The sequence below is a fragment of the Coloeus monedula genome, assembly GCF_965178545.1.
Source record: "Coloeus monedula genome assembly, chromosome: 11".
NCBI classification, from domain to species: Eukaryota; Metazoa; Chordata; class Aves; order Passeriformes; family Corvidae; genus Coloeus; species Coloeus monedula.
This window is the reverse complement of record NC_138791.1, coordinates 19570058-19595373: the sequence shown is the minus strand read 5'-3', so window position 1 is coordinate 19595373 and position 25316 is coordinate 19570058. Positions and strand designations below refer to the sequence as shown.

Below are 25316 nucleotides of genomic sequence, written 5' to 3'. Positions count from 1 at the left end.
GTAAGGACCTGTCTTTTCATGGTTCACAGAAGAGCCTGAGATAATTCAGAGCCTCCGTCAAAGCCCATTTAATTTAGTGCACGTCTCTCTCTCTCTGTGAAGGCAGCAGCAGATAAGTCCTGCCTTATCCATGACAACTGACAGGCCTCTTAGCAGCAAACCCCCTATAATTAATTTTCAGGTAAGAACTATGTTTGCTCTAAATAAACTGAGGTAAAATCCTGTTGCATCGAGTTCAGCAGAACATCTCCCACTTCCCAATATCCCATCCAACCCTGCCCTCTGGCACTATCTGTCCATGGAAAAAGCCACTCTCCCTCTTTTGGTACTGACTTACCATAAAAACCTGTAAATAATACTCTAAAGAGAAAAAAAAAATAGAAGGTATTTTGCCCAGATAAGTATTTTGAGAATACAGTAGTGGCCCCTTTGGGAACATCAAACATCACAGCAGCGCTGAATTCAGCATCAGCTTAAACCAGCCATGGATCTGGCATCCGAAGTTTTCCCACAATTTTGTTTTTCCACCAATTGTTTATCTGCAGTGACGGAGCAGTCCAAAGCAATAATGCTGCATCCAGCCATTATTAATAGCTATAAACACAAAAGCTGTGGTTTGTCATCATCCTCCTTTGGTCTGTACATTTTTAAGACAAGTCTGGAAGTGACAGAACCTCGTCCTGATGGAGCGGGGAGGCAGAAGGAAAAGAAGGGAGCATTTACAGCTGTTGGAGACTTCATGTAGATTGTTCAGAGATGCCTGGAATTATAATTCAAATATAAAAGTATCCCTAGGTTATCTAAGAAGAACAGTTCTCTGGAAAATATCTTTCTTAAGGGATGCTGATAATGGGAGGAAACAAATGAAAACCAAACACAAGCACTGCGAGGGACCCTGAAGGGAGCGAGGGGGCCATGGAGAATTTCAAATAATAGAAACCTTTTGCCTTCTCTCCCAAACCACTCTTTTTTCACTACACACAAAATTAAAATAAATACAGTCAGAAAGCCCATGCCATGAAAATAAATATTTGAGGAGGCAGATTTGAGTAAAGCAGAGGAAAGCTTTGTTTTTACAACAGCTTTCGTTCCTGACGCGTGAGGCAGTGACAATTTGATACGGGAAGATTCTGCAAGTCTAGAAGGGTCTGATGGTGCAAAGAGCCAATTTTCCATTGATTTTGGTGGGAAATGAAGACCATCCCCAATGGGAAACAGCCCTTTTGACACAGCCCCTCCACATGGCAGTTTATTTTATAGACAAAGCTGAGAGTTTGCTATAAACCCTGAACGCAGTGAGGGCACCACGAGGGACAGGGATGATCCACACTCCAAACAGAAGGCTCAGGACCTGGACCAGCTCTTGCTGGTGGCAGTGGAGGGGCAAAGCACACTGAAAACCATGTCCTGAAAGGCTAAACCCTCCCTTTCTACACAATTAGCCAGCAGAGACACAGCTCTCCACATGCCTCCTCCTGCGCTCGCAAGCGAGGAAAATCCTGTGTAGGCAGCAGCAGGTGCTGCAAAGCCAATCCTGCTCTCACTCTGTCTAATGTTCAGTGAAATATTTGCTGTGCTCACTCTTCCAGGGCACTGGTATAGCCCAAGGCATGGAAATTAAATGACTTCTAGTCCATGAAGAGGGACAGTGGAAGTCCAAGGAATTGTTTGGAGTGCGGCATCCAGCCACCTACGCCAACAACTTTTCCTGACAAGGACAAGCCACCATCCTCTACCCACAGCAAACACTGGGGAGGTTTGTAGAACCTAAGAATCAGAGGGAACTCCACTGGAGCTCATAAAAATATTCTCTTATGAGGAAAAATAATCCATGCAAGATTTTCAGTGCATCAGCTGCTGACACAAACTGTTTCTGGGAGCGTTCGTGAGATCAGAGCAGAGGCAGCAAATGCATTCTCAGCTTATTTGTTCCAGCTGATACCACCCGAATTCAAGCCCAAAGGCACAGTCTTTCAAAGATAACACATCTTTCCCTCTGGTTCCAACAAAAAATGCCCAAAGTACAAAGACAAATTACACACTTGGCTTGTAATGGACGTTAACAGATTTGTGAGATCCAAGGACACATTTACATCACTTCAAAACAATGTTTGAATAACCATCAAAAATATCACCAAGTCTGAAATGTTCATTAGGAATCCTTCTTCCCCTTTAGACAAGTAATGATTTCCTTGGATTTTGAAAGTGCATCTCAAAGTATGGCCCTAGCTGTAAAATCATTACCTGCTTGCTCTTAGTCATAAGATAAAAATACCCATGAAACATTTGATAATAATTTTCTCCTTTAGAATGCTACAGACTTACTAAAATCATTATCACTGTTTTCTTCAGCTGGAGGACAAGTGGGAAGTTACACATCAATTGCAAACTGCACTCAGGAGACTGATCACAGGCATTTCTTTGGAAAGCAGTGGCTGCAGGGTGTGCTCACCATGGAGCAAACCCCGTCCTGCCGCCTCCGACAGCGGCACTGCAGGGAGGGACTGGCTCCTTCCTGGAGCAGCTTTACACAGAGGCAGAAACAATTTATAGCTGCGTGTCCAGCACCTAGAGATGAATTTAATAATCATAAAACCATGAGAGCCTCAAGCAGGAAAAGCAGCACATGACACCTTTCTTTTAAGGACGTCTGGACGTCAACATGGGACACGTCTCGCTGTGCTCCGGAGGTCGGACGCCTCTGGGGCAGAGCTCTGAGTCCTCTCCACCTCTGCAAGCAGGGCTCTGCTTTTAGAATTAGTACACAAGCACCACGGTAAAAGCCTGATGATTCCTCTTGACCCCTTGTGACAGGTTTCTCTTAAGGATATCTTCGTCCTTCTTTCAAGGACTTCAACACGGGACACGTCTCGCTGCGTTCCGGAGGTCAGATGCCTCTGGGACAGAGCTCTGGATCCTTCGCCCTCTCCACCTCTGCAAGCAGGGCTCTGCTTTTAAAATTAATCCACAAGCACCAAGGTAAAAGCCTGATGATTTCTCTTGACCTCTTGGGGCACAGCAGCCCCGTGGGTTTGGTCACACCACGGTTCTGAGCTGGGTCCAGCAGCAGCGCAGGAGCAACGATGTCCTACACGTGTTTCACTGAGCACTACAACAACACCACGCTGCAAATAATCTGCTGGGGAAATAGGAACAGATTGCAGATGTTCCAGGAGCCTGTGTCACGGCGTGAGGGAGAGTCTCATTCCAGGAGTGCCAGCTGAAACTTGGCAGAGGCTGGGATTGCACTCGGCAGTGCACTCGGCAGCAGTTTGTGGCTGGAAACAGGAAATCATTTCCTGCTTCCACAGGAACAGATGGAAGAAATGGAAATTTTAGGGATCGGCCTAATTATTGATGCATACCAAATAAACCAGCACTGAACCTGGATTCTACACAAATCTCTAACCCTTCTCGGTTAACCTTTAGCTAGAAACATTTATAGGATCATAAAATCATTTTGGTCGGTAAAGCCCTCTAAAAACATCGAGTCCAGTTGTTAACCCAGCACTGCCAAGGCCACCACTGCCCCATGTCCCCACATGCCACAGGTTTTTAATCCTCCAGGGGTGGGGACTCCACCACTGCCCTGAGCAGCTGTGCCAGGGCTAGACAGCCCTTTCAGTGCTAAAACATGGTGTGATCATAGAATCCCAGGATGGTTTGGGTTGGGAAGGACCCTAAAGCCCACCCAGTGCCACCCCTGCCATGGGCAGGGACACCTTCCACTGTCCCAGGCTGCTCCAAGCCCCATCCAGCCTGGCCTTGGTCTTCCAGAACAGCACAGAGCTAAAACCAACCTCTGCTGGGAAACAGCCTATGAACAGGAGGCCATCAAGGACAACGGCTTTCCAAGACCTCTGAGCACCAAATCCTATGGTTTCCTCATTCATTTTATTATCTTTCTGCAGAAAATTGGTTAAAATAAGTGGACAAGTCAGTTATTTCAGATGTTGCAATGAAGTAGAGCCATCTCCTGCCACGGTCTTTGCAAAGTAAGATGAATGCTGCACTGTCGATTCAAACTTCAGAAAGCCATTTGCAGGGTGTCATTTTTCATTTTGCCGGGGCAGGATGTAATGAAAACCCGACAAGTTATTGATGGTTTGGTTACCTGTCTGCCTTCAAGAAATTGCACAGGTGCTTTATGTAAAAAAAAATATAAAGAGTCAACACAATTAATGCGAAGCAATGATGGGAAGCATCCTTTGAGGTTTCCTTTTCTGCTGAAGTGTCACTAGACTGCGTGTCCAAAAGACACTGCTGGCAATTCATCTCCCAAGTAATCAGGATAAAAATATCACCATGGTTTGTACCCTGGCACCAGCCTGGGAAAGATGTGCTGTCTGTCTTCTGGCCATTTTCTTTCTGGCTGTTTAAAGTAATTAAGCACTAATTAGGAAGTTTGAGGCGACAAATATAAAACTGGAATTTAAACAACTTTTTGTACTCAAGACATGCTGGAAGAATGGGAGAGAAACTTTTCTTGTTCAATTTCACCATTTTTCCTCCTCAAAATGATGTAGCATCAACATGGACACGTTAAAATTCCTGTTATAAAACAGTATCTAAGTGAGGGGGTCCATAAATGGCCAAGCTTTGTGAAGAGCTTAGGATGTGAGCTCTTGAGAAAACCATGGCTAAACTCCTTCAGGGAGACAAGACTTACTGAGCAGTTTTGAAGTGCAGAGGACAACAAAAAAATGAGCTGAGAGCTTTCTGCTTTTCCCTGGCCAGAATCACTCCAGCTCCTGAAGAAAGGATTCAGCTGCTTCAGCATCACCTGGTGATTCCCAATGGCCCAAGGCCCAAGGACAGGAGGGAGCAGCTCGGTGTCCCCCGGGGCAGGACCTCAGCTCCTCTCTGAAGCAGCTGCAGTGCCTGCGTTGGTCGATGTTCTTCTTTAGGAACAAATTAACATTCCCTGCCAAATTAATAAGCCTGGAGGCACAGCTGTGTGTTAACATATCCAAGAGGCTTTCCAGCTCCAGCTGCCTGGTTTCCTTCCTTCTGAGGAGGCTGGGATTTCAGGGAGCTCTGGTTGGGATTTTGCTGATGGAGGGGTGAACAGCCCTGAGCCCTGTCACATTCCCACTGCTCCTTCCCAGTGTCAAGCCCTCACCTTCTTCTCAGGACACCAGTTGTGGCTGCCCCTGGATCCCTGGCAGTGCCCAAGGCCAGGCTGGACACTGGGGCTTGGAGCAGCCTGGGACAGTGGGAGGTGTCCCTGCCTGGGGCAGGGGTGGCACTGGATGAGTTTTAAGGACTCTTCCAACCCAAACCATTCTGGGATTCACGACTTTGGAAACCAAATTACCCTCCTAGATTGTCCCTGACTCTGGGCTATGGTGGAGGGAACAGTGAAATACCTGGGAAAATCTGGACCCAAATTACTGAAAGCTTGGAGCAGATGAGGCCGTTTGGGTACCAGATCAGAGCTGCTGTCTGCAAGTGCAGTTCTCTCTCCTCAGTGTTGTTTGACAAGGACTGAGTTAGCCGGGCACTCGTTACGCTTCCGAACGCTTCCGTGGCTGAACTCGCTGGGAAAACACCACCAGGTGCTGCTTTCCTGTGCTTTCGTTGGTTTTCAGCTACAAAAAATAGCAATGTTCCTGCTGTAAGCGCTGTGGCTCTGCGTGTGCAAGCTCACACATCACAGAGCTTGTCAGGACTGCGAGATAATGGGACCAACTGGGAAAATTTCCATGAAGAACGTGAGCGTGCCTGGAGTATCTAGGTCAGATCTTGCTCTAACAAAGTGCACCAAGAGGGTCCCTTTATACAGAAACTTGTTTAATTAAGATAACAGATGTTGCTATTACACAAGTCATAGGGAATGGTTGTTTAATTGGACACTTTCACATTCTTTGCTACCAGCACAGAACATCATTTGTTTTATTATGCATTTCTTTCCTTACAATTAAACTGTATAAACAATGCAGGCACTGTACATTCAAGGAGAAGAAACAGCTCTAATGATGTAGGGGCTTTAGATGAAGAAGAATGAGAGAAGAGCTATTTGTTTTGGGGCTTAAAAGTACAATTATTTTTCTGTCCCAGCCTGAGTACGTGTCTGGTGGCAGGGTAAATATGACTTCCAATAGCTCTAGGAGAACATTAGGAATTAAGACTGTTGTGTACATATTTTAAATGAAAGTTGTCTTGGTTTTCCTGCACTCTTTCTGCTGTTGGGGAGCCAAGGAGAAGGGGAAAAGTGGGAAGCTGTGGAGCACCAAGAGGATGAAACGTGAATCTGCTCTTGAAACTCACAATGCCTATGGCTTTGCCTCTGGGAAATGTCACTGTGTCTCACTCTGTGAGGAATAAATAAATGGAATTATTGCCATTAAGGCATGCAAATTAAAAGCCCTTTGCCTAAGTCCCAAACAAGACCCGAGAAAAGAGGGAAGACTTGTGGGGGAAGCGATGCAGACCCTGCAGGGCTGAACACCCCCAGAATGGTTCAGGTTGGAAGGGATCACTGGAGGTCATCACATCCAACCTCCCTGCTCAGGCATGATTCAGGAGTCCAGACTGGTCCAGAAAAATCATTCTGTGCCAGCAGCAAAATAAATCCCCTGACCAATTCCCTGAGAAATTTCCTTAAGATGCTCTAACAAAACAGCCTCTGGAGGAAGTTATTAAAAGCCAGTTCACTCTGTGCAGCCCCAGATCTGTTGCCACAGATCACAGGATCATTTCACCCCTGATGTGAAACCCCACAGCTCCCACAGCCTCGGGTGCTGCTCTCCCACAGGACAGCACCTGGGGGTTTGTTGGGACACCAGCCTTGTTTATTCGGGGGCTATGGAAAACCCAGGGGCCATTCTCATCAGAAAGGCATCCCCTGGTCCTGAGCGAGGCTTTCCTGGGAACAGGTGGATTTTAATCGTGTTTCACCTGCTCCTACTCTCCCAGTGGCCCTGTGAGGAGCAGCATTACCAGGACTAAGGACCTGTCCCACAGAGTGTAACACTCGCTTTGCACTGGAATGTGATGGGAAGATCAAGGATGGAAAACGATCTCTGTACTTCCCCCATGCAGAAATAGCCTTTGTTTCCAAACAGCATCTGCAATACATCTATATCTGTGCTAGAGCTGTTCCTATGTAAAATTTACCTTCTGGATCAGTCCCCCAACATAATTTTGACTCAGTCAGGCCTCCAAGGCAGGATTTCCATTATTATGGAGATGAAGTGCCTTTAATGACTGCAATAATATAATTGTACCCCAGGGCAGAATTCCTAATAACACAATTGCACAGTTCTCAACCACCAGTAAGAGATGCCCTCAGGCCACGGTATTCATTAGAGGTGCAGCACACACTACCTCAGCCTCCAGAGAAGAATATGAAACCTAAACCGATAAAGCTCTTGTTTTTTCACCATGGTGGTCTCTGCTCTCTGGGCAAACATTGAACAACACACTTTGTTTTGCCTCCTGGACAGCAGGAGCCTCCAGAGCCAGAGTTCCCAGCAGCAAAAAACCATGCACAGTGTCCCCAGCAAGGAATTTAACATCACACACCAGCTGAAAAGCCACAAAAGCCCCAGGAGGAGCTCTGAAGCGATTGCCATGGCAGCCGTCAGGCTGCACATCAGCATTCAGAGCAAGCACTGACACAGGAATGCTGCTTGTAACTCCACCTGGAATTGGAAGGATCATCTATATTGATTAAGCTTCACGTGATCAACCTGCAGGCTGGAGAAGGATCCAGATGTTCAGGCGCCTCTCTGGTACTCGAAGGACCCTTTAATGTCAGTTTAAGCAGAGATTTCACTGAAGTTTCCTCTCCCACGCCTGCCTAAAAGTTCTGTTTCCCATCCTAGATGAAGAGATTGCAGCAGCAGCTTTTCCTGGCATCTTTCTTCCTAGATTTCAACAGATTTGTTTCCCAACAGCCAAGAAAGTTCTTGTTTGAAGTCCATGCACAATTGTGGGTGTAGGGAGACAGTGGAGCTGGACTCCAGCCACTGCTGCTGTCCCCCAGGACAGAGGGGAGGAGATGACATTCCAGCAGGCACAGAAAGCAGAAAGAGAGCAGCACTCAGCAGAGCCCAGGCACTCGCCCCTGCTGCCCGGGGAGGCAGACGGTGCTGGTGAGCAGTGCCACGACCACAGCAGACAATGTCATTCCCTAACTGTGCATTTCACACGGTGCCCAGGCCCAGCCTGCAGGGCTGGCGTGGTGAACAAAGGCAGTGGCGAGGATTCAACGCCCTCATCCGCACAGGAGACACAGCCCAGCGTGTGTCAGAGCAGTCCCCGTGCCAAGGCACCGCGGCGCTGCGCGTTCCGACACCGTGCCAGGTAATCCCTGCTGGATGATCTCACTGGCTGGAAAACCCCTGGGCTGAAGGAGCTCAAGATTTCACACCTGCTTGGGCACATTTCACATCTGGTTTGCCATCCAGGGCTGGGTGCCCAGGTGAGAGGCTCCTGGTTGTGGCTCAGCAGGAGCAGAAGGAGCGAGCCTGGCACTGCCACGAGAGCCCGCAGCACACCTGGCTGGGTTTGCCCCTGAGCTCAGCGCTGTGCCCACCACCCTCCTCCCATCACTGCCCCAACTCTGGCTGGGCAGCCCCACTCCCAAATTAGAATGAGGAGCGGGAGCTGCGCTGTGCCAAGGGGAACAGCCTCAGAGCACACAGCACATTCAGCCACGGACTGCGCCAGCAAGCACAGGGAGACAGATGGGACCTCATGGGGCTGAGACCACAAAGCTTCCAGCACCAAACACCTGCCATCCTTGGCACCACCCTCACCACAAGAACAAGTTATTTCAGTTTTAAAAAGCAATACACTTTGATCTATGACAACTTTGACCTCGGCAGCTCTGTGCTCTGCCTGCTGAAGGAAGCTTTGTGTCATCGATCACCAACTCTTTTCATCCCAAGGGGTGAAGGAACAGCCCACAGACAACAGCTTTGCAAGGATCAGGGAGAGGAGCTAAACAAGTCAGAAACAGGGTGTTCAATATTTTAATCATCTGGCTCTAAATGAACTGTAGCTTTCTGCATACTCAGACACACCACCACAGTATCTACTTCAATGGACATTACAGGCTGGGTGGAGCAAGATCAGACTTTCCAAGAGAAAAGAACAACTCGAACAGATTAAAGCTTTCAAAGATAACAATTTCCTATAATTTCTGGCTTTTTGACCTTTACTAACAAGGCAGGATTCTCCCCATCAATCCTTGTGTCACATCATGTTTTGGAGGGGTGTCAAGGACAGCTTTCCATGTGCTGCTCGTAGGTGCTGTGACACAACCACACCTCTACACAGCCAGCAACAAATCAACACCACAGAGGAGGATTTGAAAAGTTGGCTTTTGAATTTAAAAAGAAACTGGAAAAAAAATTATTTGGCCAGTCTGAGAAAGCCATCTTCAAGTCAGGTGTCAGAACTGCCAAATTAATTACTGACCCCAAATAACTCCTGTTTGCAGGACACTGAATAATGTACCAGGGCTGTGCCATTTGCAGTGGAGGCTTTTATCTCCTGGGAATTGATTTTTTTTTTGTAAAAACAATGCTTATTTAGAGCACTGCAGAGGCAAAATATTTGGTTTTTTGGAGTGCATCTTTATCAGCTTCTTGGCAGGGATTCTTTAACAGCACACAGAGGTGGAATGGGCACGATGGGAATAGGAATCTTACCCCCAGCTCCTCAGGACTGAACACTGGCTGTTTCCTCACGTATTTGCAAGTCAATTTTGTGAAGCTATTAATGACAAATTTAGCTTTGATTGCTGAAAGTCCCTGGGTTAGGTAATGAAAAAAATGGTTACTTTAAGACATTACCTCTCATTTTCTCTCAGGATGTCTTTTCCTTTCTTCCAAGAATAAGTAGGTCTGGGGGAGGCTTTGGGCTTGCACTCAATGATGACTTCACCACCCACTTTAACAAGAGTTAACTTCTTCAGGAGAGTTTTGGAAAAGTCTGGGCCGATGGCTGAAAGCAAAATCAACACAAACCAGATCAGAATTCCCTTGGGAAAAAACAAAGTCAGACTCTTTTGAACATTACAAAATTCCAGGGTTGTTTCGTGCTTTCAATTCCTAAATGATTGGACTTTATGAACTACGTGGATGTCTGGGCAAACAGACACTTGAGCGCTTCTTTCACTGCAAAAAATACTTGATTTGTTTAAAAATGTGTGTTCAGCTAAAAACCTGAGAAACCAGTAGCCCCATCATACACATCTTACTGGGGCAGCACTCCCAGGAACCACTCATGCATGAGGAGTATAAAGTATTTCCTTTTTCTGTGTCAGGATCATCCTTTTGTCAGGCAGGAAAATTCTCCCAAACACAGAAGCCATATAATTAACCAGGAATGTTAATATTTCCAGAAAGGCTGACACTTTTATGCTTTCTATTCATAGCTGTTGCATAAACTGGGTTATTTATTTTAATTCTCTACAGGTGGGAGACACTGACACGGCCAGGTCCTGAACCAAGCAGAACAAGGCAGCATTTGCTGGCTCCAGGACACAAAGTGCTCTGGAATCAGCTCCTGTGCTGCCCCCAGGGCACACTCCTGTGCTTTGTGACAGACACTCAGAGATCCACGAGGCGACCCTCGAAGCCCTGCAGCCTCTCTGCAGCCCAGGGAACGAGGAGATGCCTTGGGGTCTGATTCCTGCCTCAAAGGCTCTTTAATGATCCCTTTGCTGGGACCCCATGGCAGGCAGGGCTCTGAGGCAGCAGCCTCCAGAATGGCTCTGGCACCGAAACCCCCCAAGACAGCCAGGAGGTTTTATTGATATCAGGTAGGACAATTCATTTCTTCCATGTAGAAAGCTCAGAGCAAAAGGTGAGGCAGCTGAAGGGGTTTAGGAACAGCTCTGGCAGACAGGAGCAGTGGCAGCAATCTCTGCCCTCTCCATGCTCCCTGCTGGCTCCCTGGATCCCTCCTGCTCCAGCCCTGGCTGCCTCCAGCTCTCAGCACTGTCCTTGAGTGCCTTATTGCTGCCTCGGTGAGATGAGAGTTGAGATCTCTGTGCCCTACGTTGCCTCGATGCCCCAGGACAGGAGCCAAAGCTCACCTGCAGCAGCTGGGACACCAAACCCAGCAAATTCCTTTTCCTCAGGGCACCTCATCTGCCTCAATTGTTTTGGGTATCATTCCTGCTGCCACAGAGGTGAATAAGCATAATCCCACACTGAAAATGGGATGGGCTTTACGATCCAATAGTGATCCAAGTTCCTGAATCAGTCCTGTGATCTCTGAGCTGCTTTGTTTTCCATGTCTAATCACACTCAGAAACAGAGGTATGATATTAAAGACCATAAAAAAGCCCTGAAATCAGCACTGGCTTTGTAAAACACTCCAGAATTAAAGGAGACATCCTGAGGACACGTCCCACCAATGCACCCAGAACCAAATGCTTTAATATTTATATCATATATCATTATTAATAAATTATCACTTCTGAAACTGATTTCTCATACGATTGTCGCAAATTTATGAGCAAAAGAGATTTTTTTGAATAATCCTGTTACTCCCATCTCTGTGATAATGGTTTAGACTGGTTTTTTGTGAGTCATTTGCTGCATTTTCTTGCTCCTGTGTGAGACAGAGGAGTTGCTCACTGTGGGTTTTGTTCTGTGATGTTCAAAACGTTGTCATTTGACGTTTAGAAACTCTGGACTCATTTCTCAGCACTGCCACAACTTCTCTGTGCCACTTCAGGAGTAATAAATTTAATTTATTCACACCTTTTGTTTGTCCAATGGGGATTTTAATAACCTTTTTTTCCCACTCTAGGCCCACATTTCATTTTTTCAATTTGTTTTTTCAACATCTAGCCTAAAAATTCTGTAAGACAAGACTGCATCTCAAAATATGTATTTTACAGTGTCCAGCAGCACAGGAGTCTACTTTTATTTAAAGACTCCAGGCAAGATAATTGGCAACAATAATTGAGCAGAATCACTCTGAGAAAAGCTCTGTCTGTAATTTTCCATTTCCCTCTTTCACTTCATTTTGCTGTAAGTCTCACTTGAGATGATTAAACGCCACTAGCAGCAAGTGCTTAACTTCAGGACCTTTTAAAACAACCATTTTAACGGTCAGATCTGTTTAAAAGTGAAAATTTCCCAGGGAGGGCTCAGAATGTTGCCCTGCTTTGAAACTCCAGTGGAAAGGCAAACCTGCTGCTTTCCTTTCAAAATGTGCCTAGTTAAATCACAGATGCACAGGAATTTATCTGCAGGACACCATTTGGGTGCTTTTCCTGTGACAGACAGAAACAGAGCTGCAGAACCCAAGTGAGAAGTTGGCCAAATAAATATTCCCTGACAGGTTTCTCAGACCAGACTCTCCAAAATCTGTTTTTGTGTGGACATGAGGAGCTGCTGGGCACAGGGATACCCTGGGAGTCCCCACCAACAAGGATTAAACCTCTCTCCTCTGAAAACATCTCCCTTCTTCCCAAAGGTCCTTTTTTACCAGGTTTTAAGTAGACAGGAAAAGCATCAGTGGGTTTATTTCGATTTCTTTCATGTCCAATAAATCTCAGCATTGTGAAGTCTAATTTATTGAGCATTATCGTACCTTTCTCCAACAGCAACACAGACAATCCTTCACAGGGGTTTTTTTTCTATGCAGGCATCTATCACTGATGATAAAAAATGACCAATAATTGAAACTCCCATGGCTGGAAAAAACCTCGTGCTTTGTTCTTCAGGGTAAATCGGGGAATGCTGCTACTGAACATTTGGTTTGAGGGTGACTAAACTGTTATTTTGTAATCAGGAATTGTGTTTGACCCTTTGAAACATCATCCCTGTGCTGACACAGCACTTCCCAGGCCTGCCACTCATACATGAACATGGTTTGGGACTGAGTCACGGCCTGGCAGGGACCTCTGGGATGGTCCCATCCCACCCCTGCTCAACCAGGAGCAGCACAGGAGGTTGCCCAACAATTGTTCTAGTGTCCAACCAACCTCAAAATAAAGTTTTTCTTGTTTGAAGTGGCATTTCCAGGGTTTCAGTTTGGGGCCACTTCTTCCTGTCCTGTCACTGGCACCTCTGAGAAGTTCCTGGCTCTGTGATCTCTGCTCCTTCCCCTCAGCTATTTCCCCACTTGGATTCACATGAGCTTCTCCTGGTGTTACGTGGGAGGAGCAGAGCAGGTGTGCACAGAACTGTGGGCAGAAGCTGCTTTTCTTTGGGATGGGAGTGTTTTGGTTGCCATTAGATTGCTGAAAGGTCTCTTCAGATGGGAGGTTTGTCACCACATCCTCAGCAGAGTCACCTCTGCAGCCCAGGACTGGGCATTTATGGTCCTGGATGTTCTGAATGGCAATGCTCAGGTGTCTCCATAAATAGCTTTAACCAGCAGGAGAGTGAATGCACCTGCCAGCTCTGTCACCTGCAGGAATATGGGAATATGGGATGAAGTAAAACACATCTGTTCTCTGCTCTCCACTTCCTCGAGTTTTCATTTCACTCCTTCCTTCAAAATAAATCGTCAAAGATCCCCCTCTGCTTCAGATGCTGCAACTTGGCAAAAGCAGCGTGGGCAGAGGCTCCTCTGCCTCTGGTGGGGTGGCAGCACTCAGGGAGTGAACTCACCTATGACACTGAGCTCTGCACTGGCGAAGATGACGCCGTGCCTGTTCTCCGCCACGCACTGGTACATCCCGGCGTCCGAGAGACTCACGTTGGGAATGGTGAGAGAGCCCTGCTCCAGCTGCACTCTGCCCTGGGGGAGCAGCAAAACAAACTCCAAAATAAACAAGGAGATGCCTCCTCGGAACATAAACCCAGAGGCTGTTGTGCTGTATTTTATAGCAAGGTGGATCAAAGGAAGTAGCAGTAACAAGAAGAATTTGCATGCTGCAATTTATTTGTCTGCCAGCCAAATTTATGTCAGGTTAGAGACTAAATGGTAAAACCAATATAGGAGTTGGTAAATGCAATTTAAATTGGAGGACTTTCCCTTGACCCCTCATTGATTTAATACCCAAAGCATTTAGATTAATATCCCTTTCAAGGAGATAAGCTTGAAGCAAGAAATGCACTTCAGTTCCACAGTGGCACATCCCAGCCAACCCCATCCTCAGAAACATTTAAAGCAATGGTGCTTCCACAGAATCACAGAGTCATTAAGGTTGGAAAAGACCTTCAGGATTATTGAGTCCAACCTCTGACCAAACACCACCATATCAACTGAACTACAGCACGTACAGGTGTTTCTTGGACACCTCCAGGGATGGGGACTTCAAACCTCCCTGGGCAGTTCCAAGGCCTGAGCACCCTTTCCATGGAGAAATTCCTTCTGGTGTCCAACCTGAGCCTCCCCTGGCACAGCTTGAGGCCATTTTGAGTCTCTATGGCAATGCAGGCTGGTAAGACTGGTTGCCATCTTAGCCAGCACAGACAGAAACACTTAAAATCCTCTGCAGTTTACTGAAAGCAATGCAGATGTTAATAATTTAATGCTCCTTTACTTCCTATCAGCCACTACCGTGATGTAAGAACAGGACCATCTGCCAGTGACCAGCGTGAAGCAGCCAGAATTAGTGTGTGGAATGAAAGACCAGGCTATCATTTGTCAGCCTGAGGATATGGAGCTCGAGTTATCAATTCTAATAAGTACAGCAAAGCGTTCCCTCCCTCCCCGGGAGTTCGACATTTAAAAAAAATTCTAAAATAAAGAGCTATTGGTTTTCTACTTGGCCTTAGGGTGGAAATGTAATGTTTGTGCAATTTTTATCAGGATTTGATCAAGTATGGGCTGCCGTGTTCTTTCACCATAAGTGAAAGGGGAAAAGTGCTGGCTACTGTGCAGCCAAAGCTTTGGTGACTTGATTGAGTTTGTGGTGACAAGGTGGGGTCATGGACTGGGTGATGACCCTCCAGGAGAGGCTGGGCAGACGTGGTGGTGGGAGGGGTGTGATTCCACAGCTCCTGGTCATCTGCACAGGGACAGAGCTCAGCAGGAGGAGTGGGAACACCACTAAAGACCAGCAGGAACCCAAAGGTTTCATTATCACTTGAAGTTCACCTGAGCATCATAAATTAAAATAATTAATCCGGGATCATCATTCTCTGGTGACAGATTCCAAAATCCCATTCAACCATTCCTTCTTCTTCTTTCCAACCTCAGGTTTGTATTGTGGATCCTTCATTTTGGCGAGGAGCTCTGAACGTAGAGATGCTGTGTGTCCTGCTTGTCCCTGGCAGCAGCTCCTGGAGTCGTAGGGAGGTGCCACCAAGCATGGGAGGGAATGGGGGAATTTCCTGTGAGGGAGGGGAGGCCCTGGCACAGGGTGCCCAGAGAAGCTGGGGCTGCCCTTGGATCCCTGGCAGTGTCCAAGGCCAGGTTGGACATTGGAGCTTGGAACAACCTGGGACAGTGGAAGGTGGCAGGGGGTGGAACAAGATGACCTTGAAGGTCCCTTCCAACCCAAACCATTCTGCGATTCCAAGATTTTAGAGCACCTCCATCCTCCCCATCCCAAAATAAACACGCACCCAGAGATCAGAGAGCTGGCAGAGCACCAGAGCACCCACAGATCCCCTCCGCAGGGGGTTCCAGCAGTGCCTACCTGTGGCAGCAGGGGCTCCCCATCCTTGAGCCAGCGGTAGGAGGGCTTGGGGCGCCCGCTGGCGCGGCACTCCCAGGACACGCGCTCCTCGATGGCCGCGTGCACGTCGCCGATGCGCTGGATCCAGCTGGGCTGGGCTGCAAGGGAAGCAGCAGGGAAGCCTCGTGGCTGGGAACAGCAGCTCTGTGCTGCCCAATGGACGTTTCTTCCCTTACCAGCACGTTTATGGCTTAGGTTTAATAACACAATTAAAAACGGCTAAACATTTCTGTTCTTCCTTGAGCCCAGTGTTGCTTTCTAAAGGTGGCACGGGCGATACCAGAAGCTGCTTTTATTTTATTTTTAGTAAAAACCCTTAAAGAAAAAGAGTAGCTTCAGAAAGCCTGCTCATCCTACAAAAACAAAGCAATAGTTACACCCCTGGTCCTTCGAACAGAGGCATTTTCCTCCTCAGGGTCTCTATGACTTGGGCTTCAAAGCTCCAAAATTTAGCTTCTGACTTCAAAATTTGTCATTTAGAACTACTTCTGCACTGAAATGAGGGTGATTCCAGTAACTCTGCATGGTTATGGGCACTACCTCAGGCCCAGGCTCTGAGTCTTGTCTTGACTCCACATCTTGCCACAGGAATGAAAAATCTTTGGACCCAATAATTGTATTAATGGCACTGAATAAACCTACAAAGGCCACAAGCAGGTATTGGAGACACATTTTGGTAGAGTTTGGTGAAAACTGGCACTGGAAGTTTTCAGCCACTGGTGAGGTTGTATTTTTAATTGTGTTTCACATATTTTTATTGGTTTGATGGCTTTTTTTTAAAATAGAGTTTAAGTTTAGCCAGATTCCACTAAATTCCACTAAAATTACCACATGGTTTTGAAGACCATACAAACCCTCAGACTTGCTGAGGAGTTACCTTTCGTCCAGATATATCTACAATATACAATACTATCCCTCTAAGATCTTATTATTAATAGTATCTTACTATACCTGTAATACTTTTCAGAAGGTCCCATTAAACAATAGATGAGTTCAGATTTTTTTAATTGTCGTTTGCCCTATTTTGACATAAGAACATCTGACTTAGCAGGATGATATTACCAGCAGAGGTCTCCAAGAACCTGATTAATACTTCTCCCCGTGTAATCAAAGAAAAAATTAAGATTCCTCAAAGCCAGGTCGCAACTTTACATATCTCCTTTGGATAAGGACAGGGGCCAGAGATGGGCTCAAAAGGATAAATAAAAAATATCATATCAAAATGGCCAATTGGTATGGTTATACCCAACCAGTGGTATGTCTGTGATGATGTGATGCTGGAAACACAAATTCAGAGAGCTCAGACTGTGTTTTCCCCCACCCCTGGCACCCTGAATGTGCCTACAAAGTGCAGAGGAAGCTGCAGAGATTTCCACAATCTCAGCTCCAAGGGACTTCCAAAAAAAAGGTGAACTGAGTATCCTGCCAGTGCAGAAGTGAAAGGAAAAGTGAGTGGTGTTTATTTCTCTGGCTGCCCCTCCTGCCCCTGTAATATTTTAAGCTTGTTTATTGTCTGGATATAAAGAGATAGGAAAGGGAAAGCCTTTAAATGTAGGAAGATGAAAGTCAGTTCTGTCATCTGGAGTAAGAACTTGAACAATTCCATCGAGCTGAGCAATTGCAACGGGTTCAGTGGCTCAAGGACATTTGCAAATTACTTGTGAATTTACATATTTACTATTCTAACAGCATCTAACTCATCATTTTGAAGGGAATTTTATGATCCCATGAAAGGAGCTCTATAAAACCCACACACATCCATTTGCCTTTTTTATCTCTGCAGCGCTGTTTTACAGATTTCCCACATGAAAACAACAACAACAAAAAAACCAACCCAGACAAAACAACTGGAAATAATCTGCAGATGAAGAGAAGCCATGAATGGTAAGCTGTGCTCTGTAACTAAGTGTGTGCTATGTAAAAGCAAGGATAACTCCTGTGGTGAGGACAGAAAACTCAGAATTCATCCTCATTTCATACAGACTCGCCAGATAAGGGAAATTCTCTCCAAGAGGCAGTTTTTGGGGTAGTTTGTGGGTTGTTCATCCCAACTCCTGCCCTGAGTGCTGAGATTGAAACGTGCAGTGCTGGAAGCTGCCACCCCTAAATTTATATCACCCTTTGGTGCAGCATCCACGAGCCACGGCCTCACACCCCACACCACCCTAACCCCCTCCAATGGTTTGAACTGGTTAAATTTTCTATCCCAGAGCCATTTATGGTGCAGACAACTCCAGAGCGAGCAGCACAGGTCAAATAATAATCTCAGTGAAGAGCTCTGAGTCCTTTGTTTTGCAGGAGCTCGTTCTCTGCTGCTCTTTGGGAGCCTTTTCTAATTAGGTCAACCTCTCCTCTCAACAGTTCAGTGCAGAGAGAAGCTCTTGGCTTCATCCTGGGGAATACTCAGGGGTTGGCTCACGCTGCAAATATGTTTGAGCCACGGAAGGAGAGTCGCCACAACCTAATGAAATTTGACAGACGCCCACTGGGGATCAGACCAAGGTAACACGACACGAGATTCCAGGCATGATAATTAAAATAATTCAAATAAGGAGATGAAACCAGCTCCTCTCTACAACGTTTTCTGGTACAGTGACATTCTCTGAGATAATGGCAAGGTTTAATTTGTGACTGGTCTAGAAAAAGTCCTTTGGATCATTGCAGTGGTGCTGACCAAAGAGGAATTTTTTACAGGAAATATTTTGGCCCTGCTTGGAGTACTCAAGATAGTACTGGCCTTGGAAACATCCTGGAGGAAAATCTGGAAGCTGATTAAGAATTCATCAGAGTTGCAAGCAAAATTCGTATGCTGAATCTATAAAGTGAAAGAAAAGGCTTAGAGATATAAGCACGACTCTTACATAAGGATTGCTTTAAAGAAAAATCTCTCTCTCCTAGGAGATGAGAGCTGTCTGGAGTTTGTACTCAGGGGAACAGAAGAAAAGTGATGGAAATAGTGAGGAAAAAACCCTGTTTACCTTTGATCACCTTTCAGTCCTTTATGGGGACAGTTAAAACCAGGTAAATAGGAAAATATGCCCAAATATATTCTTACTTCTCTAAGACAAAAAAATCCAGAGGCAGTCTGTCCTTCACTGTAATAAATTGAAAGGCAAAAGTAGGAACTGGAAATTATGTCCCAAAAGATATTTGAAAATGAAATGACGTGGCAGGTGATGATGCATCCCCTCAGAAATGAGTAACAAACCCCCAGAAGTAAGGGAGAAATATGAGAAATTAGCCAGAAATAAACCTGTAGTCACTCTGCAGTCACAACCAAAAAGACTCAAGCAAATGAGGTGCTAATACACATCCAGAGTCCAATTCTCGGCTGGTGTATATTGATTTCAGTGTTCCTAAGCCAATTTCTAGCAGCTGATGACCTGGTGCAGGCTGTGTAATTCATCATTAATGGCAGATGAAAGGCTGAATGACTTGTCCATTACTATCTCTATTCGAAGGAGATTGAGACTGAGCCCAGGATCAGAGCAGTCTAAAGACCAGAAAGCCAAGTGTAAGAAGTGAATAAAAACCAACCAGGTGGGAAAAACAGAGGAATAATTGAAAATAAAGAGTGCAGCCAGCATAAGGCTTGGGCAGACAAGTGCACACGTCATCCTGCCCCCAGTGGGGACACAGCTCCTGTGCACAAACCCCTCAGATCCCTCATTTGTTTCCTTCCCAAAGATGACAGGGATGTGAAACCAGACCTCGAGTTACCACTTCTCCTCTCTCTTCCTTTCCTCCTCCTAATCCCCTCCTCCTGACCTCTACTGCCAGTTAAGGACTGTTTGAAATCTATACAACCTAAAGGTGTGCAAATCCTCCACCAAAGCAATCTGCTGGAATGTTGCACCTAAACAACCTCCATTTGTCTGAGTCTTTGGAAACATCACCAGCTATTGCCACTCGGGCAGGATGTCTCCTGCCTGCCTCTCTACAGGACTGACCCGAATAAGCCAGCCTGGGAGTTCTGCTTGGCACTGGAATATTAAACACCAGAGGAAAAGAAACACAGGAAAATCTGAAGGAGTTAACCCAGCTGATAAAAACACTTCAGCTGTCCCTACCTCTCCTGTACCTCCTGTTCCATGAGCTGTTCTGCACCATTACAGGGTTTTTTCCCCTGTTTTTGTGGGCACCAAAGGGCTGGGGGTGTTACAGGCACATCCATAGGGACCCATCCTCCTGGATTTAGTTATTTTTCATCCTGACACTGAACTGCAGCTGCTCAGGGGTGTGAGGGAGGTGTGGGCTGCTCTATGAGTAACCTCCACATTTCATTTCTATTTGTATTTCCCCCCATTTGTATTTTTGCTTCTCCTGCTGGAGAGGTGTTTCTCCAAGCCACAATGATAATAATATGAGACTTATTCTGAATCTCCTAAAAACTGGGTTTCTCTGTAAGCAGGGTTCCAGCAATGCCTTGGAAAAGGAAAAACCGATGAGAAACACGCCCGTGCTCTGCACAGGAGCTTGTTCTGGATGCAAGACTTCCCTTGGGCAGCAAAGAACTCAAAATGCAGAGTTACTCCCCCCTCTACTAACAGGTACCTGTGTAAAAGGTAGCAACAGGGTTTTCTAGTGAGTGATGTGAAAGGCAATTAATAATAATACAGTCATAATATCATAATCCACTTGCCCTATTTATGTGAATTTTGTTGTATTTTTATCCAGTCCAGAAACTCACTTTATTTGAATTTGCATCAAATTATTTATGATTTGGGACCTAAACTGAGCAGACATAAAACTGCCTGATTTTCACTTGTGCAAATTTCCTCTTTAGACCTCTGGCCGTAACGAAGAGCATAATCTGATTTACATTTGAGGCTGTTTTACAGAGTGGCATAAAGTGGCTTTTGCCCAAATAAAACACAGGCCTGCTGATGAAAGGGGGACTCTTTTCACTGCAGAATTAAGGAGCCTCACAAATTCCTAGTGGGACTTGGATTTGGGAAGGATTTAATCTGAAAAGGGGCCCAGCCAATTAAATGGGTTCTGCTGAATATCCTACAGACTGCTGCAAAGAACTGTAATTAGAGACAAATACGTCTGACTGGCTGTTAATGCGGATGGTGCTGTGACAACATTTTTGGAAAACATTTCAACTGCAATTTTTTCCTGGTTTAGCTGCTTTGGAGCTTGGCTATTTCCCAGCGTTGATCTGACTGGAAAGCCAGGGATAAATCCCACATTTTAAGTCAAAATCCTGGCAAACATTCTCAGGGGTGGTGCAGCTCCTCAGCCCTCCCCAGTGCTGTCCCTCCCAGCCCCACTGAACTTGTTTATATTTGGATCACGTCAACCAGCAGCTATTTTTCATATTTTCTGCTATTCAGACTAAATATTTTGTTGGGAAGGGGGATCTCAAGATGTTGCATTGACTTGTCAGAGTCAATCCAGGGAAGCGGAACCCCGGGAGTTCAAACCCAGGGATGAGCAGGCTCTGGGTCACAAATATCAACAAAAGAAGATTTGGCTGGAACAGCATCTAAACTTGCCATGAATTAAACATCAATAATAAATGAGCATCTCCTTGACACTGGTTTTATGGACAAAAAGGCAATTTCTTTTTAAATTAGCTGGTTAAGGTAACCTGTTTACTGTACTTCTGCCAGGAGAGAAATAACTGTTGGCACTGCTGTTTGCTTGGGATATAAATCTCAGCCCTGCGGAGGGTTAGCAAATGTAAAATTTATGAGCAGGCAGATTAAAAATACAATCAGGTCAATGGGAGTGCATCCCAAAACACAGAGCTGATGGCGTGGAAGGCCCTCTCTGCAGGGAGAAACTGGGAGAAACTGGGAGAAGAGGCAGTGGTTCTGCCCTGTGTCCCGCTGGGACCTCACTTGCCTCAGCCACGGGATTCAGCTGCCAGGTCAGGAAGGCAGCACCAGCAGCTAGAGCTGCTAAAAGGTGGGAAAGAGGAGGCTGTGCAGTCCAATTTGTTAATTCAGAATCAGGGAATATTCTGAGTTGGAAGGAACCCACAAAGATCAAGTGCAGCTGTTGGCCTGCACGGGACAGCCCCAAGAATCCCAGCACGTCCCTTTGCCAGGAATTAACCTGAGGCAGGAATAGCAGGGAGAACAAGAGGAACAGCAAGGAAATGTGTCATGCAGAGTTCCATCAGTCAGGGAAACAGGAGTAAGTTGCTGTAATTGCATTAACAGGAACATGTTTCCATGGGAAGGTTGATCCATCAAGGGGGACTCAGCCCCGGGAACAAACGCTTGTGGAGAGCGGTAAAACACAGCCTGGTGCAGGGGCTCAGAGCACAGGAAATGCAGCAAGAATGGATCTTGCACGTTTAATTAACCTCTTCTGCTGCAGCAAGGATGTCAAACAACTTCAGTGTCACTGATGTGCTAACGGGGGAGAAAATAAACACTGATACAAGAATGAAACACAGCAGAAGTCAACCTTCCCTGACATGTTCCAGGAGCACAGAGAGAAGCTGACAACGCTGGGTTATCTACAGTGAGCAGGCAAATTTGAATTTCTTTTTCTTCTATTTTCTTCTTTTATGCCATGCTCAGGGGCTGATATCTTGGTTTAAAGGAGTGGTGCTGTTAGAGCCACGTTGTGGCCTGCAGAGCACATCAGTGCATGTGGGTATGATAACCCAGATCCCACTGAATCCCACACTGCTTTGGGCTGCAGGGACCTTCAATCCCTTCCAGTGCCACCCCTGCCATGGGCAGGGACACCTCCCACTGTCCCAGGCTGTTCCAAGCCCCAGTGTCCAGCCTGGCCTTGGGCACTGCCAGGGATCCAGGGGCAGCCCCAGCTGCTCTGGGCACCCTGTGACAGGGCCCCACTACCCCCGTGATAAAAAATTTCTTCCTAAAATCCATCCAAACCAGCACCTTTCAGCACCTCCAGAGGGTTGCCCTCTCCAGGCACCAGCCCCGAACTTCCAAAAGCAACTTGAAAGCTCTTTGTTGTATTTCAGTAATGAAATAACACTTCTCAGCTTTAAAACCCCCAATTATTAAGGAAAATTATGTTCTCTTTTCCAACTGTTTGTATAGAAGTTTACAATGAGTTACTTTCCCCTAAAATATTTTGCTGCCACGTGGAACTCCAGAGCCCAGAGTACAGAATGCAAGTTGGGCTTTTTTAAGAGATCTATTTTCAGTGCTGGCTGCCAAACACAAGTTATCCTAAAAAATGAACTACTTCCCTGGAAAATCACCATCCTCAAGACAACAAGGATGATATTTTAGTGAATTATCTTTAAAACCTGCAACAGGAGAGGCGTCTGGCTGACACTTCTCCATCGGGAACTCCTCCACTCCCAGGGAAGAGGTGGAAAGGCTTCCCAGTGTGAGACTGAGAGCAGGACACTCCTCTTCCCAGAAAACCTCGAGCTGCTCTGCTGAAATGCCACGATGGGTGCGAAAACCAGCACGAGCCACAGTGGCAGCTTTTGTGTAGGATCCAGAGTGGTAAATTCATTACAGTAATGAGATTATAACTCAATATATGCTGTGGTGGGAGTATTCAAAAGGCTCCATTTACTGCTTTCCAAGGAAGGCAGCTTTGGCCGTGGGTAGAGCAAAACTGTACAACTGATGAGTCTTTTAATTTACTCTCCACATGGGAAAAATCAGGAGAAGCACACGGCACAGAAAATGGAATCCTTAAATCATCTAATTAAAAAAATTAAAAGCCGTTCAAATCAACCCCGGATTCTTTCCTTAACATGAAAGATTTCACTTTGTTCTTGCTCTTTCACTCCTTCTTAATGTTTTCTCATTTCATATTTCCCTCAGTTTTAAAAGGAGAAATGTTCATTTGAATTGGAGGCCCCCAAAGTTCCGATTTCTAAATGAAATGTCTTTTAGAAATATTTCCAATTTGAAAATGTCCCTACTTTCTTTAAAAAAAGTTATATTACCCACCAAATTCAATTCAGGGTTGCCAGCAGGGTTGGTTTCCAAACTCTTTTTCTGTGGCAAAATCACTACAAATCAAAAACCATTCTCCTCATTGCTGGAGCTCAACCCCATCTTCCCTGCTAACAGGAGCTGGGCCCTCAGGAGCATTTGGGGGAGAAAACCCTCAATTCCTGTCCGTATTTTCTACAAAGAACAGCACTGTTGTGCTCCTGGAGATGGGAACAGGGCAGCAACCAAACCAGGAATCTTTTTTTTTCTGTGGAGGTCTCTGCACTCCTGTGGGGGAGGATGTGGAAGCTGCAGCCTGTCCCCTCCAAAACATCTCAAACAGAACCTTGGTACCAAACCAACCTTGGCACCCTTGTGGTGCCACAACTCTCACTCACCTCTGCACAGGTAAAGCCACGCTTTGGGTTTGCTTTGTGGGGCTGTTTCCAGCAGAAATTTGGGGATGGGCACCAGGACCAGAGGGATTAATGCATCTTCTACTTAACAGAGCAGGCCTTTGAAGCTGAAATTTGACATTTTACAGTGCCTGGCTCAAGGACTCTGATTTCAGTGAGAGAAAAGCAGGTGCAGAAAGCCTCTGAGGGGAGAGGGCTCTGCCCTGACATTGTTAAATCCCAACTCTCTCTGCTGTGCAATCATTGATCCTCTTGAAAGCAGTTCTTAATTGGTTATCGGCAATTAACATTTATCCAGGAAAGCTGGGGCAACCCATACATCATAAATGCCAAGCTGTAAACATGAGGATGCTCCCCCAGATCTCCTGCCTTACCCTCCCAACCACGAGAAGGCAAACAAGCCCTTTCCAAGCATTTCCAGCACGTTTCCATGCCAATGTCCTTCCAGGGATGTGTTTTTGTTCCAGCTGCTCTGATTCTCAATTAATATGCACCATTCAGCCAGGTTTTACTTCAAATTACACCCTTCTCGAGATGTGCCATTTGAAAAGAAAGTCATTTTTAAAGTATCCTGGCAAAATGACGTCCTCACAAAATGTTTACTGCAGATTGCACTGGCCACAATAAAGCCCTGAGAGCAGGCAGCCTGCTTACCATAAAATGTCAGCTGTCCTCGTGCCACGTTTTTCCCTCTCACATTTTCAGCCACGCACTCGTAGGGTCCGGCGTCCTCTTGCTGAAAGTTGGGGATTTCGAGGAGCCCGCTCGATCGGTGTCTCCGGGCCTTCCTGGGGATCTGCTTCCCATCCGCCCTCCTCCAGCTGATCGTGGGCACTGGGCTGAAGGACAAAAAGGAAGCACAGTAAGATGTGCAGAGAAAGCCATGGGTCTGGTCAGTGTGAGGAGCCTGGCACAGCATCCAGAGGAATTTTATTACGGGGGGGTTATATGTAACATAAATAGTCATGTGTTCATCGTGGTGTATCTCTCACAGAGCCTTAAAAGCAGGAGGCTTAAAATAATAATTTTAATTATTATTAAAATGCTGTTTTGACCCACTTGAATTTGGGGTTCTGCTGTAACAACACATCCATTTTAGGGTGGGCAGGCCCTGGCACAGGGTGCCCAGAGCAGCTGGGGCTGCCCCTGGATGATCCCTGGCAGTGCCCAAGGCCAGGCTGGACACTGGGGCTTGGAGCAGCCTGGGATAGTGGGAGGTGTCCCTGCCATGGCAGGGGTGGCACTGCATGGTCATGAAGGTCCCTTCCAACCCAAACCAGTCTGGGATTCTGTGATGATTTTCCTACCAGCCCCAACATTTTGGAAGTGTTGCCAGTGTTTACTCCAGAAACAAGAGCCCCCAGGCCCTCTGGCTGCTATGAAAACTGGCCATAAGTAACT

General features: G+C 46.2%; 1 protein-coding gene across 2 annotated transcripts in view; it reads right to left on the bottom strand.

Moving 5' to 3' along the window:
- Positions 1 to 25316, bottom strand: part of LOC309576904 (contactin-4) — a 127643-nt gene that overhangs the window by 34684 nt on the left and 67643 nt on the right. For both annotated transcript variants that reach the window (XM_082288496.1, XM_082288497.1), the window contains exons 7-10: positions 24570 to 24754; positions 15569 to 15705; positions 13590 to 13719; positions 9807 to 9957 (exon numbers count right to left, since the gene is read on the bottom strand). In XM_082288496.1, coding sequence (XP_082144622.1) covers positions 9807 to 9957; positions 13590 to 13719; positions 15569 to 15705; positions 24570 to 24754 — 603 coding nt within the window. The remainder of the gene's footprint in view (positions 1 to 9806; positions 9958 to 13589; positions 13720 to 15568; positions 15706 to 24569; positions 24755 to 25316) is intronic.